General features: G+C 29.6%; 2 protein-coding genes across 3 annotated transcripts; one reads left to right on the forward strand and one right to left on the reverse strand.

The window, feature by feature from the left end:
* Positions 1-489: 489 nt before the first annotated feature.
* On the reverse strand, positions 490-4,298 carry LOC137812571 (transcription factor ICE1-like). The gene is made up of 4 exons (XM_068614651.1): positions 3,233-4,298; positions 2,585-2,800; positions 1,336-1,506; positions 490-898 (listed from the first exon to the last, which is right to left on the reverse strand). Exons 1-4 carry the CDS (start codon positions 4,139-4,141, stop codon positions 815-817), a joined length of 1,380 nt encoding a protein of 459 aa, XP_068470752.1. The 5' UTR covers positions 4,142-4,298; the 3' UTR covers positions 490-814.
* A 4,424-nt stretch (positions 4,299-8,722) lies between these two features.
* LOC137812572 (uncharacterized) lies at positions 8,723-12,582 on the forward strand. 2 transcript variants are annotated; one of them, XM_068614653.1, is made up of 5 exons: positions 8,723-8,840; positions 10,119-10,241; positions 10,312-10,384; positions 11,976-12,097; positions 12,233-12,582. In XM_068614653.1, exons 1-5 carry the CDS (start codon positions 8,775-8,777, stop codon positions 12,317-12,319), a joined length of 471 nt encoding a protein of 156 aa, XP_068470754.1. In that variant the 5' UTR covers positions 8,723-8,774; the 3' UTR covers positions 12,320-12,582. The 2 variants fall into 2 exon arrangements, with proteins under 2 accessions (XP_068470754.1, XP_068470753.1); XM_068614652.1 differs by having other exon boundaries at positions 8,728-8,840; positions 10,071-10,241.
* The last annotated feature ends 2,797 nt before the right edge of the window (positions 12,583-15,379 follow it).

Raw genomic sequence — 15,379 nt, forward strand, 5'->3', positions numbered from 1 at the left:
AATGTATTTGTGGTTATTTGGGATGGCACTGCTGGTTGTGGTGTGGTCCTATCTGAGATATGTGTAACGTGGTTACGTGATAAAACTTCATTCCTTGAAAGCACCATCGTTCAATATCCAATAATAATATTTCAAAATTAAAAAAATTGATTGTACTTTTCTGAACAAGAAACATACTCTGTATGCCCACGTTGTGGACCTCATTATTTTCCGTGGTTCTGTCCTTTATGTCTAATAAACATTGGCCCATGGAATTCATTATTTATCTACACTAAAAGTAGCCTACTGTGGGGACTGTGTTTGGCCGAACCTTTAATTTTTGCTCAGATGCATGAGACCCCATTTATCCTGGCCTCTTTAGAAGCCAGCATTGAAGTTTCAGTTTTGTCTGGTAAAAGTTCTTTTTTTCCTCCATATTTTTCATCTTTATCTCCTTTTCATTTTTGGAAAAAGGAGAGGTGAATCGTCGGAAAGAGCAAGATTAATGAATGATTAAAAAAGAAGAGAAAGCATTGCATTAAAGCTTTTGTCCCTTCTAATTGTACAAGCAAGACGGTGGAATTTAGAAACAAGCTTGATTCAAACATGCATTTTCAGAGTGTCCCTAAACTCAGTGGAGACCATCATCAGATTTCGTTTCAAAAGGTCCCAAAATTTAGTAGTGCTTTTAATTAGTAAAATAAAATTTATCCTAATTCAACTGAGCAAAAGTTAGATGAGTCTGTAAAGTACACTTAAATTTTGAGCATAAAAAACACGAGGTCTGCTAAATTGACCTTTTGTAAAGGTAGTGCCTGTAGTTTGTTTCTTGCCATTAGTTCATGCTATGGAAGCCAGCTGAATCTAATAGAATTGCTTTGATTTGCTCTGGATGCACATCTTGACCTTCGTTGCGTAGCTGATTGAGAGAGAAAATCAGCCCTCAGCCTCAAAAAAACTCATCAATTCATAATGCTCACAATTTTTAATTCCTAGGTATAATCTCAATACAAAGTACAACCTTAATTATAAAGCAAGGAATATTCCTGGGAAGAAGTATAATACGAACAATTCTGAATCTTTTGACAATGTCTTACAATTCCTTCTATTTACTAAATGAATGATTGAATACATTTTATATTTCTAAACTATTAAACCCTTTTACTTTCTTTTACACTCAATAAACAATGAATACACACAATGTCCAGAATTTTTTCTCATCATGCTTGTTGAATTCTATAAGAATATTATTATATTAACCATGATTTTCGATAACAGTATAAAAGCTCTGATATGAATATAGTGCACAATAATTATTATTGTATAATGAGGATTAAAGAATAAAAAGAGATTAACCTGAGCTCGGAAAATATCCATGGCAAAGCCATTGCAGTAGGTGATGACTGCTTGGTGAATGTCTATGCCAAGGTTGTCGAGAGCCCTCATGGTGGACAGCAAGAGACCAGGTTTCCTCTCACAACACATCTGAATCTTTACTCCTCTTCCTTCACCCAACCCAACCTCAACCTATATTTCCACCATTTTTTTTCTCTTAATTTCATCACCATAAATCTTTATCTCAAATATTAATACTATTTATTCGTGTTAAATGCTAACTATTGCCCACATCTATTTAATAAGGAATCAATTTTGACTTTTAATGTATTAAATGCTTTTATACTTTATTCAATACTTCCCATTTTTTACTCATTAACAACTCAGAAAATACTTGTTAACAGCAAATAAATATTCATACAAGACTTGGCTTGGCTTTGATGAATTTTGCTTAACAGTAAAATTACTAAATTCAACTTTCTCCATTCCTAATTAAAAACTAATACTTTAATTAATACAGATAAATCTTTGCAGACCTTTATTTTAAGGCATAATATTATGCTTTTATAAATCACACTGTCTAAGCATATAATTACGAAATTTATTAAGTATATATATTTAAACCATGTTTAATTAAATTTTAATACTTTAAGAATATTTTAAAAATTTAAAATAAAATCAGAATAGAAATTGAACTTATAATTGAGATAACAAATAACCTTCCATACTCTCATTCATTTCCCGTTTTTATCATGGAAACCAAAATAAAACAAACAGATTCTTATTACTTTCCCTGTTAAAAAGAAAACTTTAACTCTAACTTAATCCAACAAATTCACTCATGAACTACTTATATACAATGAAATGTTTTTATCTGTTATCTGTAATCGATATGGGATTCCAAATATGTTTCGGAAATTCCCAACTTCATAAGTTTTGGGATAAAATTTAAAATCGTAAAACAAACATAGTGTAACGTTTTATTTTACTTTTGTTTTTAGAATGAATAATATAAAAAGGAAATGAGAAAGGTACTCTTTTCATGCAATCATGCACTTCGAAGAACAAGCAAAATCTAACTTGCTCATTTTTGTTGTTGTCGAGTCATATATGATATTCACACCCAGAAATAGGAACAGAAATTAAGAAAGGCATGTGGATTGAAGGATATATATATATATATATATATATATATATATATATATATATATATATATATATATATATATGGGAAAAAGAAGAAGTTCCAGAAAAGGGCAAGCAATATTACCCTCACAGGTTGGCCATTAGGGCTTGGCAATGAACTGAGACAAAGTTCTTCTTGCATACGTGTTGGTAAATTGGGTGTCAAAGGATGAAGAAAGCTTGAAGTCAATGAAGAGCCAGCATGTGGTGTTGACTCCAATTCATTGTGAAGGTCACCGATCCTTTGCAGAAGTTCCTTCAAATACTCTACTGCATCCCCAAGTATTGAAGCCCTATCCATCTTAGTTTTAAACAAAACTTGTCAAATAATTCAACAAATCCATACATATGAAAACCATGATATATATACATATATGTTGATTAGTTACCATAATCAGTTCTTATGTCTTGATTTATGAGTGAATATTATGAATCATGTGCAGCATATACCATGATTCAGTAACCCTAGTTCCTAACTGAAGAAAAAAGTAACAATAAAGTGGTGGTTATTCATTCCATCATGGTAAAACTCACATTTTTTTCTTATTTTCTGTGTGTTTTGAACTAGTGGTGTACTAAAATATTTAGAATTGAAGTTTCTGCATTATAACATATGTTATCTATCCTTAATTACACAAAGATTATATTGAGGTAAAAGTATGACATGAAAAACAAAACTAAAGGTAATTGAATGAATGCATCAAGTTTGGTGTAAAAGAAAATTTTGTCTTACTTTGCTAATATTGGGAACAATGGATCTCAGCATATAGAGTCTATCATTGAGCTTCTTCCTTCGGCGGCGTTCAGCCATCAAATTCTTCGCAGGTATCCCTGTCTTCTTCTTGCCCTTTTGATCCACGCCGCCATTGACGGTGGTACTATTCGCATTCGAGCTGTTTCCACCGTACCTTCCACTCTCTTCCATCGTCTTATTCTCATCACTCTCGTCAGAATCATAATTCAACCCCGACCATTCAACACCTTCTCCATTATTACACGTCTTCCTCTTGTTACTATCACTATTCCCTTTACTCTTGCCTTTGAGGTTATGTTCCAAGCTTTTCCTTAGTGCTGCTCGCTTCTGAAAAAGTGTTGGTTGTGCACCTGATGGAGGGAACGATTCAAGGGGTCTCAGTAAGGCCTTTCTTGAACCCTCCGCATGATCAGAGTCACCAATATTCTTGAATCCCGAAAATCCAAGACCATCTTGTAGGGGAGGCATTGCACACATGGTTGCTAAATTTGGAAGGGCTAACTGGTTATTGCCATTTGAGGTGAATAAGACACCGCCATGATGAACCTTGTTCAAAGGTTGAGGGTCAAGAAGTCCCACATCGGAAGCCGCGCGAAAGCCATGCTCCAACGGGTAAAAGGAGGGTTTGGGAGTGAGGGAGTTGAGCCCTTGAGATAGGTCAAGGTTGGTGGAAGAAGAGAAAGTGTGCAATGGTTGGTGTTGTTGTAGTAACATGTTATCAGCAAAGTTGGTGGAGAAGGCCATGTTGTTGGGCACGTGCCATTCTTCATGGATCTCAGGAATGGGTTTGTAGGCACACAGTGAGAAGAAGCTTAGTTCGTTGGCGTTTGGGCTTGACCACGAAGCAGAGTTTTGTTCTTCTGTGTCTTGCATCCAACCAGACATCATTTGGTGTTGTTTTCTTTTGTTTTGACGAATGTTGGCTTGTGTTTTGGATGGGGTAGAAGAATTGAAGAAGAGAACAAAGGACTAAGAGGTGAGAACGAGAAGTTTGCAGAAGGAAAAGGGCATCACTATTGTACTTGATATAACTATGTATTCTCTTATAAACACAATATATACTTCCAACTAAATAACATCACTTTTGCTTAGTATTTATTAACATAGACTAATCCTAGTAAGCATGTTGCAGAAATCATTCTAGTGTCACTTTTCAAATCGAAAAAACTACTGTTGTTAATATTAATTTAAAAATTGCCGTGTGTGTGTGCATTTCTATCTATGTTACTTTATAGATATTATTCTGAGTACAGAGAAGATTGCAGAAAACAGAGGGAAATGGATTACAGTGAAAGTAATGTATGTAGAGAGTATGTATCATATGTGTCTTGTGAAGCCTTTAATTCATCTCAATCTAACCCTATCCTTATCTGTTAGAAGTTATATAACCCCATCAATATCATTCAATTCTTTTTCTTCATTCAAAATTTATTCAACATGAATAATCCAAATGCTTCTGTTTTTTTCTGTTTTTTTTATCAGCAAGAAACCAAATACTTTTGTTTATAGCCCTTAAGATTAATTCTACTTGCAACTGAGCAACTCCAATTCCTTATGTAGTTGCTTAAGAATTAGTTTCTTGACACAGTTTCTTCATCTTAAAAAGTTTCATATTGTACAAAAATATTGTTTCTTTATCATAAAAAGATATTTCTTAAACTGAGTTTCTTATTATCGGAATAAAAATATGTAAGCTTTTTGAAGTTTCTTTATTATTATGAGTGATATGATACGACGTTATAAGGACCACTAGACACAATTTTTAATGCAGGAAGAAACTTAAATGAGTTTTCTTATGATGGTTGGAGATTTCCCATGTAATAAAGATTATTATATAACTGGTAAGTGGATGGAGATATCTATAAATCAGTTTTATAAGAATGAGTTAAACTTAAAATTCACTATTTAATATGATATCAGAGTTATTTCTGAGTCTATCTTTGACTTATCATACTACTCACTATCAGATCGTTATTGGAATACTCATAATGACGTGTGTCGTTATTGAACCATCCATAATAAGATTTCACATCGATTAGAGATTAGAACATTTCATAATATATAAGTGTGTAAACCTTATCTTATAAGTTAGTTTTATAAGATAAAGTTACACTTAAAGTTCACTTTTTAATAATGACCTTGTTATTTTATTTTTTATTTTTTTAAAATAAAATGACTTAAATATATTTTTAGTTGTAATGAAATGAATGAATTCTGATTTTTGTATTATTGTAAAGAATTTTTATAAAATGAATAAAGCTTATTTTAGGTTTTTTGATTGAGTATAGTTGGAGATTGAAAGTGTAGTTGTAGACTGTAATGGATAGAGGGAAAATGTTGTAACCCTGTGTGTTAGGACCCACTGAATGAAATGCATTTGCAACATGCATGTGTGATTGAGGGACAGAATTGAATGCAATGAATAGAAAAATTGAAATGATAGATATGCAGAATAGGTTTAGAAAGCAAAGAGGGACAAGAATCTTAAAGAGTGAAGGGAAAAGGAAGATACTCTTCACTTTATTGTTTCTCTACTAACCTCGTGAGAATGGGACATGCTTCTTAATTTCCCTTTTCCTTTCTCTTGTGGGACCTTCTTTCTTATTAAAATATCTATAAATGGTAAAAATAAATTATTTTTATTTTTTAATTATCTAAAATTATTCATATTTAATTCATACTAAACCATCAATTTAGTTGTTGAAATTGTACTAGCTAATCAAATTGGCCATTTCAACAACTTTTTTAAAATGTGCATCATCCATTAATTTAGTCATTCGAATTATATAATGTATTCTCAAATTGATATATTAAATAGACAAAAATATTTTAAAAAATAATTACTAATTATTTTAATTTTAAAAGTTTTAAAAATAAAACGGTGACAAAATTTTAAGATATCTAAAGTAAACTCTCGTTTCTTTTCACCTTTATTATGATATGAAACACGCACAATGAAGTGATTCTCTAATAATATTATTTTAATGTACTTTATATTGAAATAATAAAAAAATTATTTCCTAATTTTAGAAGATTTAAATAGTTCTAATTCATTAGAAAAACATAAAAATATATCTAGGTGAAAAAAAATGCAATCAAACATTTTTGTAATTAAGGTCGATTTGTTTTATTATTACATTTTTAAGGATTAATTTGATTGACAATTTATGATTTTAAGAACCATCTCGTCATTTTATTTATTTTACGGATCACATAAATTGTCCATTATAATTTTAAGTACTAAATTGATTGATGATACGCAGCTTTAAAAACTATTTTGTCATTTTATTAATTTTAAAAAACCGCTTAAGTTGGTGGTTTACTCTTAAAGTTAAAATACACTTTGTACCAAGAAAAAAAAGTTAATATACACTAACTAAAAAATATTTTATTAATTTAAAACATTAATGTATTTATAAAATATATTTTGCTTAATTTTGTAAATTAATTTCTTTTCTTAGATTCACGAGACTTGGTTTTTTAATGCATATATAATGTAGAGTTGGGAATTCTATGTAAAATTTTAATTCAATGATGATAGTAAGTACTTAATTTAGTATACGTAAAATTTTGTGATTGAAAAAAATATTTGTTTTTACTCATACGAACTAGTTAATCAACATTAATAAACATATTACGAAGTCATTTATTCCAATTAAAGAAATCATTGAACAATAAATATTACTAATAAAACATACATTACTAATAATGACTCTATTTTTTTCAATTTAATCAGCTTTTAGTTTTTTAAATTGATTTAACAGAAATTGTCATGGGTCCTAAGACTTATAGGCCTTTTCTTATTCTCACACCCCTTTTTTCTAAATTGACCTCCTCTTTTTTGAAAAAGAAATTGAAATAACAAATATAGTGCTTTGCAAGGCCAATAAAACAGTTTCTAAATTTTCTAGTAAAATTCTTTTTACACTCAACCTTTTTTAACCTGTTACCTACATATTTTTAAAATTTCAAAAATATTCTTTACTTTTGAAAATAAATATTTAGAATTAAAACAAAATACATTCTGAAAGTTAATCTAAAATAGATTGGTGTGTTATAGAAATGAAAATTCAGAAACATTCAAAATCAAAATTTTATTCTGAAAAAGTTAATTCAGAATGTAAAAAATATATTATGAAAATAACTACAAATATATTTCGAAAAGGAGGGTTTAAAATGTATTTTTTTATCCAAATCCCTTTTTGTGAAAGAGCATTTTTATCATTTCATGTAAATTTGATGCATTTTTAAATTTGATTAAGTGCAAGAAGTAATTGCAAATTTTCTACTTTTGAATGTTTTTTTTTTTCACATTTAAAACATAAACTTGAGATTCTAAAAGTTAAAGCAAACTTCTACCAAGTGAGATGAGCAAAGTTCATTTTCTTTTTTATTTGAGTTGAGTAATTTTAAAAAATACCAGTTCTTAAAAAAATACCTCAATAAATATTTTCATTGTTTCGTAATATTTATAAGATTATGATAACACATATACAAATAATAAAATTGTTAAGCAAGTACCTTTTTTTTATATATCCTATTTCCACTCCCATATAAAAGTGTGTAATTATTTTATATTTATATTTTTTTTATTGATGAAATATATCTTATAAGTATTATAATTTTTGTTTTTACTTAATTTTAAACTATTGTAATGTATAAATATTCTGATTACATTTTTTACGTGGTAGGCTTAAAGCCCCCACGACTAGTTAAATGTTAATTTAATTACATTGATTACTTTTTTAATTGCTGTGTTATAATGTCATGTATTTATTATTAATTTTATACCATGTCTTATAATATTTATACTCAATTTTAAACTAAACTAAAAATAATTTGGCAAAACATTACACTTTCATTAATTTAACCTGCGTAGTGATTAAAATACCCCAAAATATAATAATGTCAAAACAATATATAATTCAAATACATATTTTACTATAAAAAATAATTGTATGAATGTCTTAAATTGTAATGTTGGAATACTAAAATAAATATTATAAATAATGTAATAGTCACAATAATGATTGTAATATAAAAAATACAAAATGACAGTACAAATATAAATAAAATATTTTTTTTATCATTATCATTATAAGATAACGTATAAAAAGAGTAAATATTTTTTAACAAAGTCTCAGCTTATATGAAAAGGCAAAATAAATAAAGTCTGAGTAGATAAAGAGATAAAAATATAATAAATTCATGCATTATAAACCATTCATTACTAATTACTAATGAAATCAAACAAGTTTCCACAAAATAAAAAAACCAGAAACTAATAAAATGTTTTAGGGAATATAATCATAGTTTCATATACTAAAGTCACATTAAATAAGAAAATTTTGGAATTAAAGTTTTATTTTAATTACGACACTTATATGCTTTTTAAGAAAGGTTTGCATAATTAATTTAAATAATCAACCCAATTTAATTTAAAACAAATACCCAATTTCACTTCATTTACTCTATAAAGTTCTTCTTCTTCTTCTTCTTCTTCTTTTCGTTCTCAGGGTTTATGCTTTCTTCTATTTGTTCACCAAGCGTTCGTTCCTGCGTTAGTGCTAAGCCCAGTCATCAATTGGTAAGATTACGCCCTTCTCATTCATTCAAGTTACTGTTTTTTTCTTCAAATGAATCTTTTTTCTTGCTCCTCATTTCTGCTGCTACTGCTATTCGTGTTTTTTTTTTCTTGTTGCTTCTTCTATTTCTTTTTCTTGTCTTTCTTTTCAAATTATATTTCCCTTTTCTGCAAAACAAAGGGTAACCCTTACATTGGCGAATTAGACTGTGATTTTTGAGAAGTTGATCACACTATTAAGTGAGGTTTTGCTCTAAGGGTGCGCGTTTTCTTTGCGGTTCTTGTTATTGTAGAAAATTGTGGAGAAATAATCTTGTTGTGATTGCAATTGCAGTCCAAAAACCTTGACGTTGTGGCGGAAATCGCGTTCGCAATAACGATCATAGGCCATTTTTAAAACCTTGCATGTCTGGTAAAACCTTGAACACAAATTGATTAACAATGATGTAATACACCTGGCAAATTCAGCACCAATAATGCTTCCAAAAACTATGCCTATACACTGCCACCTGGCTTGACAATATTTGCTGCTGATATGTGTAATGATTGATACAGGTCAAATGATGACCCCCATTTGGACTGTTAGAACAAAATATAGTGCTGTGTCTTTAATATATACTTTTGGTTAGGTTTATCCCTTTGTCCAATGTCATCAATTTCTCATATTTTACATAATACAGCCTCCTTTCTGCTCAAACAAAACTGGGAAGAGCTTGTAGTTCATTGTACGTGTCCGTTACAATTTATCCTACAGTGCATGCCATTGTACAATTCAATTATTTTGATTCACTTTTCTTTCTTGGCTTTTATTGTAATTGCTATGGGGTTGGCTTTTACCAATCTTAACTTAAGATGCTATAATGAGTTCTGTACATCTAAAAAAGGGATGAATATTATTCCAATTGGTGAAACACAGAACAGTGAATACAATGTGTGCCGATATCCTCATTCTCAAAATGTATGCCAGACTTGCTTTCAAGCAATGGAGTGATCAAATTGCAAATTTCTCAGTTTGACATGTGCTCTGCCGGCTCTGTCATATACGAATTAGCTTTGGGTACTCACACAATTAACAACTTAAAAACTATTAAGCTTGATATTAATAACTTGCACATGCTATCCTGCTACACTAATGCACAAGGTGTAATGTCATGATGATTGGCACTTTCCAACTGCCTTGTTGAAGTTATGAATTATGTTCTCTTTCCAACTTTTTATTTCTATTTGCTGCAGTTTCAATCTGAGATATTCCTATCTTCGTGTAATCTGTGTTGTGATCAGCATATAAAGACACAAATGAGCAGTGGTGGAAGAGCTGGGAAACCCAAAGAGGAGGAACAAGATGGCATGTCCGTCCACTCTCCTTGCAAACCTCCTCCTTCCTCTGCTTCCTCTCTCCCCAAGGTCTCTGTCTCTCTATCTCTCTTTGAAATTTGAATTTGGGTTTGGAATTGACATCTGGTTATGTTGACAGGAGCAATCACAGGTTGAATTGGAGATGAGATTGTTGGAAGCTCTTGAGATTTACCCTCCAATGAGGCTACAAGGTAATACACACGCATGTTCACATACATGCACATGCACATGCACACATAACTCTTTGAGGATTATGGATGATTTTGATATAACAATTTTGGTATTGATATGTGAAAAGGAAAAATAATGTTTTTCTTTTCCAAAATGAAATGTGGGTGGAAAATTATATGTAATTAAATGAGGTTATTGACTATGGACTGTTAGTATAAATATTTTACACTGTCAGCCAACCAGCCAACCAATCCTAAATCATTGTTGGTATGACTTTTAAGGTAGTTATTGTAAAAGTCAACAAACTTACCATACATGGTGGTTTGTCAATTGAATGACAGTGTAAATATGCTTTACATTTTCAGTACATAGCCTATTTTCTCTAATTAAATTTGAAAGTGAATGTAAAATACAATTTGTTGCTGTGAACTGGAAAATTATCAATACATAATTAGTAATGTTGTCTAACTAGAAAGAAAACAATTGAAGTTGCAACATTACTAGACGTTTGATATCTACTGGTGCTTCATAGTTTGTGGACAGTAGCACCAACTGCTAAATCATGGGAGTTGGCATTGTGTGTCCTAGTAAGTGGGATTTTAGTTAAAATTGTTTTTTCCTTTGGGCAGGGGGCCATCTTCTCAATTTGAGCACTTATAAATGATTCCTAAAATTGATTATTTAAGATATATTTTGGTACGTATAATTTTTTCAAGAACTGCAGAAGTTGCTATTTGGTTATTTTCAGTTTATCTACATAACAGATTCATGAGATCAAGGGTGATGGCCTTATCTTCAATTACTCCTTTTATAATTTACTTTTTATTCTGTAAAAATCTATAGCATGTGACATTGTTTTAAACAATAAAAAGTTGTTCCAGTGATATGACAACTTCAAACTGTCTTTCTATGTTGTTCCTGGACAAAATACTAATGTATTTTTTTTTTCAATTATAGAATGCATATATTTCGAATGCTTGACAGTTGATTTACAAGATATTTTTATATGCATGAAATCCTTTTTAATAACAGTAATACTGAATTTCAAATTAAATAATGAGGGTGATTTCTGTATCTTGAGCATGTTCTTGAATATACATTTATTATCTAGAAAGGGGATTACAAAGAAAAGATGCTTTGTGTTAATTGAAGTGAGGCCAAGGCATACTGCATTAAGCTCCCTGTTTACTTTGAGGTTTCGTAATTGAAAAAATGTAAAATTTTATCCGTTTCTGCTGTAAGTGATATCTGGTTAGATTTGAACACTATGTAGTAAGTTATATGGTTAAAAATGAATTATTTACCATCATTGATTGAGAAAGTTTTGTCAAATTTGTGCACTAGCCTTTCAAATAAACAGTAAGCATTTGTAGCGATCAATGAATTGCACTTTCTTGAGTTTCATTAATGAACCCATTACATGTAATTGCTGCTTGTTTAGCTGTTATTTGATACTTTGCATTTCTTATTTTTATCAAGGGTTATGCTAAGATGGGTCATGGATGATCACTTTGTCCTTATAAAGTATTCCCTTGTTAGATAGTTAACTCTAGTTGGATCAAGATAGATTCATCAAATTTAATGCTTACAATTAATGTTGCTTTCATGAAGGAGTACATCGCCACTTTGTCCTTTATGGTCTGATGGAATTTCTAAAGAGGAAGTTTGACAGACACTTTTCTTCTGAGGAGGTTCTTCAATTGTTGGATCGGTTCTACAACATAGAAATGCTGGTATGTTATCAATAAGTTGTGGTTCTTCCCATTCATCTTGCTACCCTCAAATAAGATGTGGGTTTGTGGTATTTTAACATTGTGCTGTGGATTTTGAGAGCTGATAAAATGTAGTGGTTTATCTTTCTTCCTCAGAAAACAGATGATGATGAGATTGATTTGCTTACTCAGGAAGAAGAATTTTCCTTGCCTCAGAGTTACTTTGTGAAGGAAGAACCCTGAACAACAAGTTTTGGAGTATATACATTTTTTGCTTCAACCATTGTTCATCTTTTGATATGTACAGCTGGTTATCTATTCCTTTCCCTTCTTCCCGTTTTAGGTATATTATATTCACGTAGACCCGTTAAGTGGAGGTTCTTATCGCGTGTCTGTTAAGTTCCACCGGTAGTTCCGGGAACTCTGCTCCAGTTTGATACCTTCTGTTCTGTCATAATGTATTTAGCTAGCTAGACTAATTTGGATATAATGCCTTTTAACCGTAATATGTTTATTTATTTTAAATCCTTCAACTAAATCATTCAAATTTATTGGTAGGAATTTTCACTACCCGATCTGCAATGACAAATAGATAATGAAAATATAGTAGAAAGTGTAGATTTAATTGATTGAATAAAGAGATAGAAAAGTAGTGTTGTAGAAATTTCCCTACCAGTTAATTGGAATGATTTAGCTGATGGATTTAAGTGTATTTTTAAAGCAAAATGTGAGGAGGGGTTTTGGTTTTGTAATGAATTGATGCTGTGCTGTTTCCATGATGGTTTGGTGGAATAGAGGAAATATAGCCTGAAATAGTGTACAAATAATGGCTACTTTTCGTGTGGATGGGAAGTGCAGCCAACTAAGGAGATGATGCATTGTTTGTACCAAATCATTTTTTTAAAATTATTTTCTTTCTCCTTTCTCTCACCCCTTTTGGTTCATCATCCCTACCTCCTCGAAGGATAAGATGTTTTGTTGCTTGAAACAACTTTTATGCCGGAGCATTTTGACATGACAGTTGGAGTTGTTTAAAGGCAATGTTTTATTCTTCTATATCACCATCATTAAATATTATGTACCATAATAAATCTAAATATGGAGCACCTCATGAGTTGTTTACATTGAAGATGCTCTAATACCACCTTTGTTGTTAGACTTGTGTTCCTGTCACCTCAACCTCATCATTTAGATTTGCTTTTACTACCAACATAACCAGTTTCCCCTTCTCTACCATACCATTTTTTTAGACTAGTTGTTTCGGCAAACTTTAACATATTTAACCATTCCCTCTTGTCATATACATGTTTCATTGAGAAAAAGGTATACCACATAAATAAAACAAGAAAAATAAACTTGTAAGTTGAGGAGGATTGGTTTGAGTTGAATTCGAATTCTTCCTAGTGAATTTGAACTATTTTGAGTTGGATTTATTATGTACAATATTTCTAGACATTTTGAAAAATTGGAAGAGTTCTTCCTTCTAGGATGCATGTACTTAGTTTTCGTCCAATGTGTTTATGTAAGTACTTATAAAGAAAACAACTTCTATAATTGGCTTGGTCAAACTATAACTTTGGGGGCAATTGATCATGTAGTGCATTCGAGGATGAAATTATCAAACAATGTTAAAACAAATAAAATTGTTTTAACTCGTTTATGTTACTGTGAGTTATTTGTCACTTGCACAAGTTATAATGCAAATCACTTGTGGATAATGTTATGTTAAGATCAATTAGAAGCATTGTGGTAGGATACAAGCAAATCAAATATTAGTTTTATGAAAAATGTAAACAAAATTTCAAACTAAAGGTTTAATCTTGTAATAATAAAGATTTTAAAGTTGTGACTGTCTCTTTACCATTTCAACATTGTTACACTATGTTTCAATCTAACACATTACTTTTAAATTAGAGGACACTTGTGCACTCATTATTGATATATTTTCTAAAGAATTCAGTAGCAATTTAATTTTAAAACACTTAAATTCCATAATATGATGAATTTGGTTTCAACAATTTTTCTCTTTATGATGAAAAACTATATACAAAAATTTTAAGTTTAATGATTTAGGATCAGAATATATATATATATATATATATATATATATATTATTTTTGCTAAAGTTTTAAGTATTTTATCTTGATTTATGTAAAAGCTTAAAATGTTAAGTTCAATTTAACACAAGATAAAAACACTAAAGTGATATCGATTAAATAAAAAATACTTCTAGTAAACAGAATTAGTCACTATCTTTAAATAAAAATACAATTAAATATTGAAAAATAATTTTTTTTCGCAAAAAAAATTATTGTACTTTTGATATTAAAAACTTTAAATATTCCACTTCTCCTTCCTTTTGGTTTATCAACTAAAAAAATAACAGGACAGGTAAAGTTGATTGAAAAAAAAAACAGAATTAAATTTATTTGAAGTGTTGTTGGAGTGGAGTTTCTTCTGTAAATATAGTTAGGAACTAAGATTTGAAATTGTTTTGTGTTGTGCAATAATTTAGGTTACCTTTTATCTTTTTCACATCTCACTTTCTTGTCAGTAATACCACGCAATAATAGATTTTTATTTTTAACTTCATTAATTGCAATAGCAATTTATGTATGACATTTTACAACTTTATCATTCAAATTATGTAGCAATTAGGATCTTTTTATTTTTCATATTGTTATATCTTTTATCCTCATGCGTTGTAACATCTGATATTTGTAAGGTTGTTACCACTTAATTAATTTAAACATTAATTATTTTGTAATTTTAAAGCAATAATATTTGTTATCTATATTTATAATGTAGGAGATTTTTTTTATAATGATGTTTTGGTGTACACATTTTGTTTTCAAATTTACCCTTCATAATATTAAAATATAATAAATTTGTTTTGTTTTTAAATGGTAAAATTGGAAATATTACTTCAATTGAATTTAAAAAAAAAATAGTTTTAAAATGAAATGTGGTTTGACGTACACTTATTATTTTTAGACAAAGGCTGATATAAGAAAACTATGAGAAAAATAATATGAAAAACATTTTAAAAATTTGGTGTTATTTGATATTCTTTATGCACAGTCTAAAGTGGAGGCAAATTCAATTATGGTGTTTTCTCATAACAAAAATATATTTTTCAATTTTTATGTGAAATATATTTCTCAAAAATCTTGATAAAAAAATATAAATAAAAAATAATAAATAAATTTTTTAATTTTTAAAATTAAAAAAACTATGAATGATATGTATTATTTGATTATTGTTATAATTTAATTAATGAAAATATTCGTTAATTATAATTTT

Source organism: Phaseolus vulgaris, chromosome 2, assembly GCF_000499845.2.
Source record: "Phaseolus vulgaris cultivar G19833 chromosome 2, P. vulgaris v2.0, whole genome shotgun sequence".
In the NCBI taxonomy this organism is placed as follows: domain Eukaryota; kingdom Viridiplantae; phylum Streptophyta; class Magnoliopsida; order Fabales; family Fabaceae; genus Phaseolus; species Phaseolus vulgaris.

What these genes read in the sequence shown, in the direction of transcription:
- LOC137812572 (XM_068614652.1), top strand. Translation starts at nt 8,775, where the DNA reads ATGCTTTCTTCTATTTGTTCACCAAGCGTTCGTTCCTGCGTTAGTGCT. An exon ending in CTAAGCCCAGTCATCAATTG is followed by an intron (nt 8,841 to 10,070) that starts GTAAGATTACGC and finishes TATTTGCTGCAG; the next exon opens with TTTCAATCTGAGATATTCCT. An exon ending in CTGCTTCCTCTCTCCCCAAG is followed by an intron (nt 10,242 to 10,311) that starts GTCTCTGTCTCT and finishes TTATGTTGACAG; the next exon opens with GAGCAATCACAGGTTGAATT.
- LOC137812571 (XM_068614651.1), bottom strand. Translation starts at nt 4,141, where the DNA reads ATGATGTCTGGTTGGATGCAAGACACAGAAGAACAAAACTCTGCTTCG. An exon ending in TTGTTCCCAATATTAGCAAA is followed by an intron (nt 2,801 to 3,232) that starts GTAAGACAAAAT and finishes TTTAAAACTAAG; the next exon opens with ATGGATAGGGCTTCAATACT. An exon ending in CTAATGGCCAACCTGTGAGG is followed by an intron (nt 1,507 to 2,584) that starts GTAATATTGCTT and finishes GTGGAAATATAG; the next exon opens with GTTGAGGTTGGGTTGGGTGA.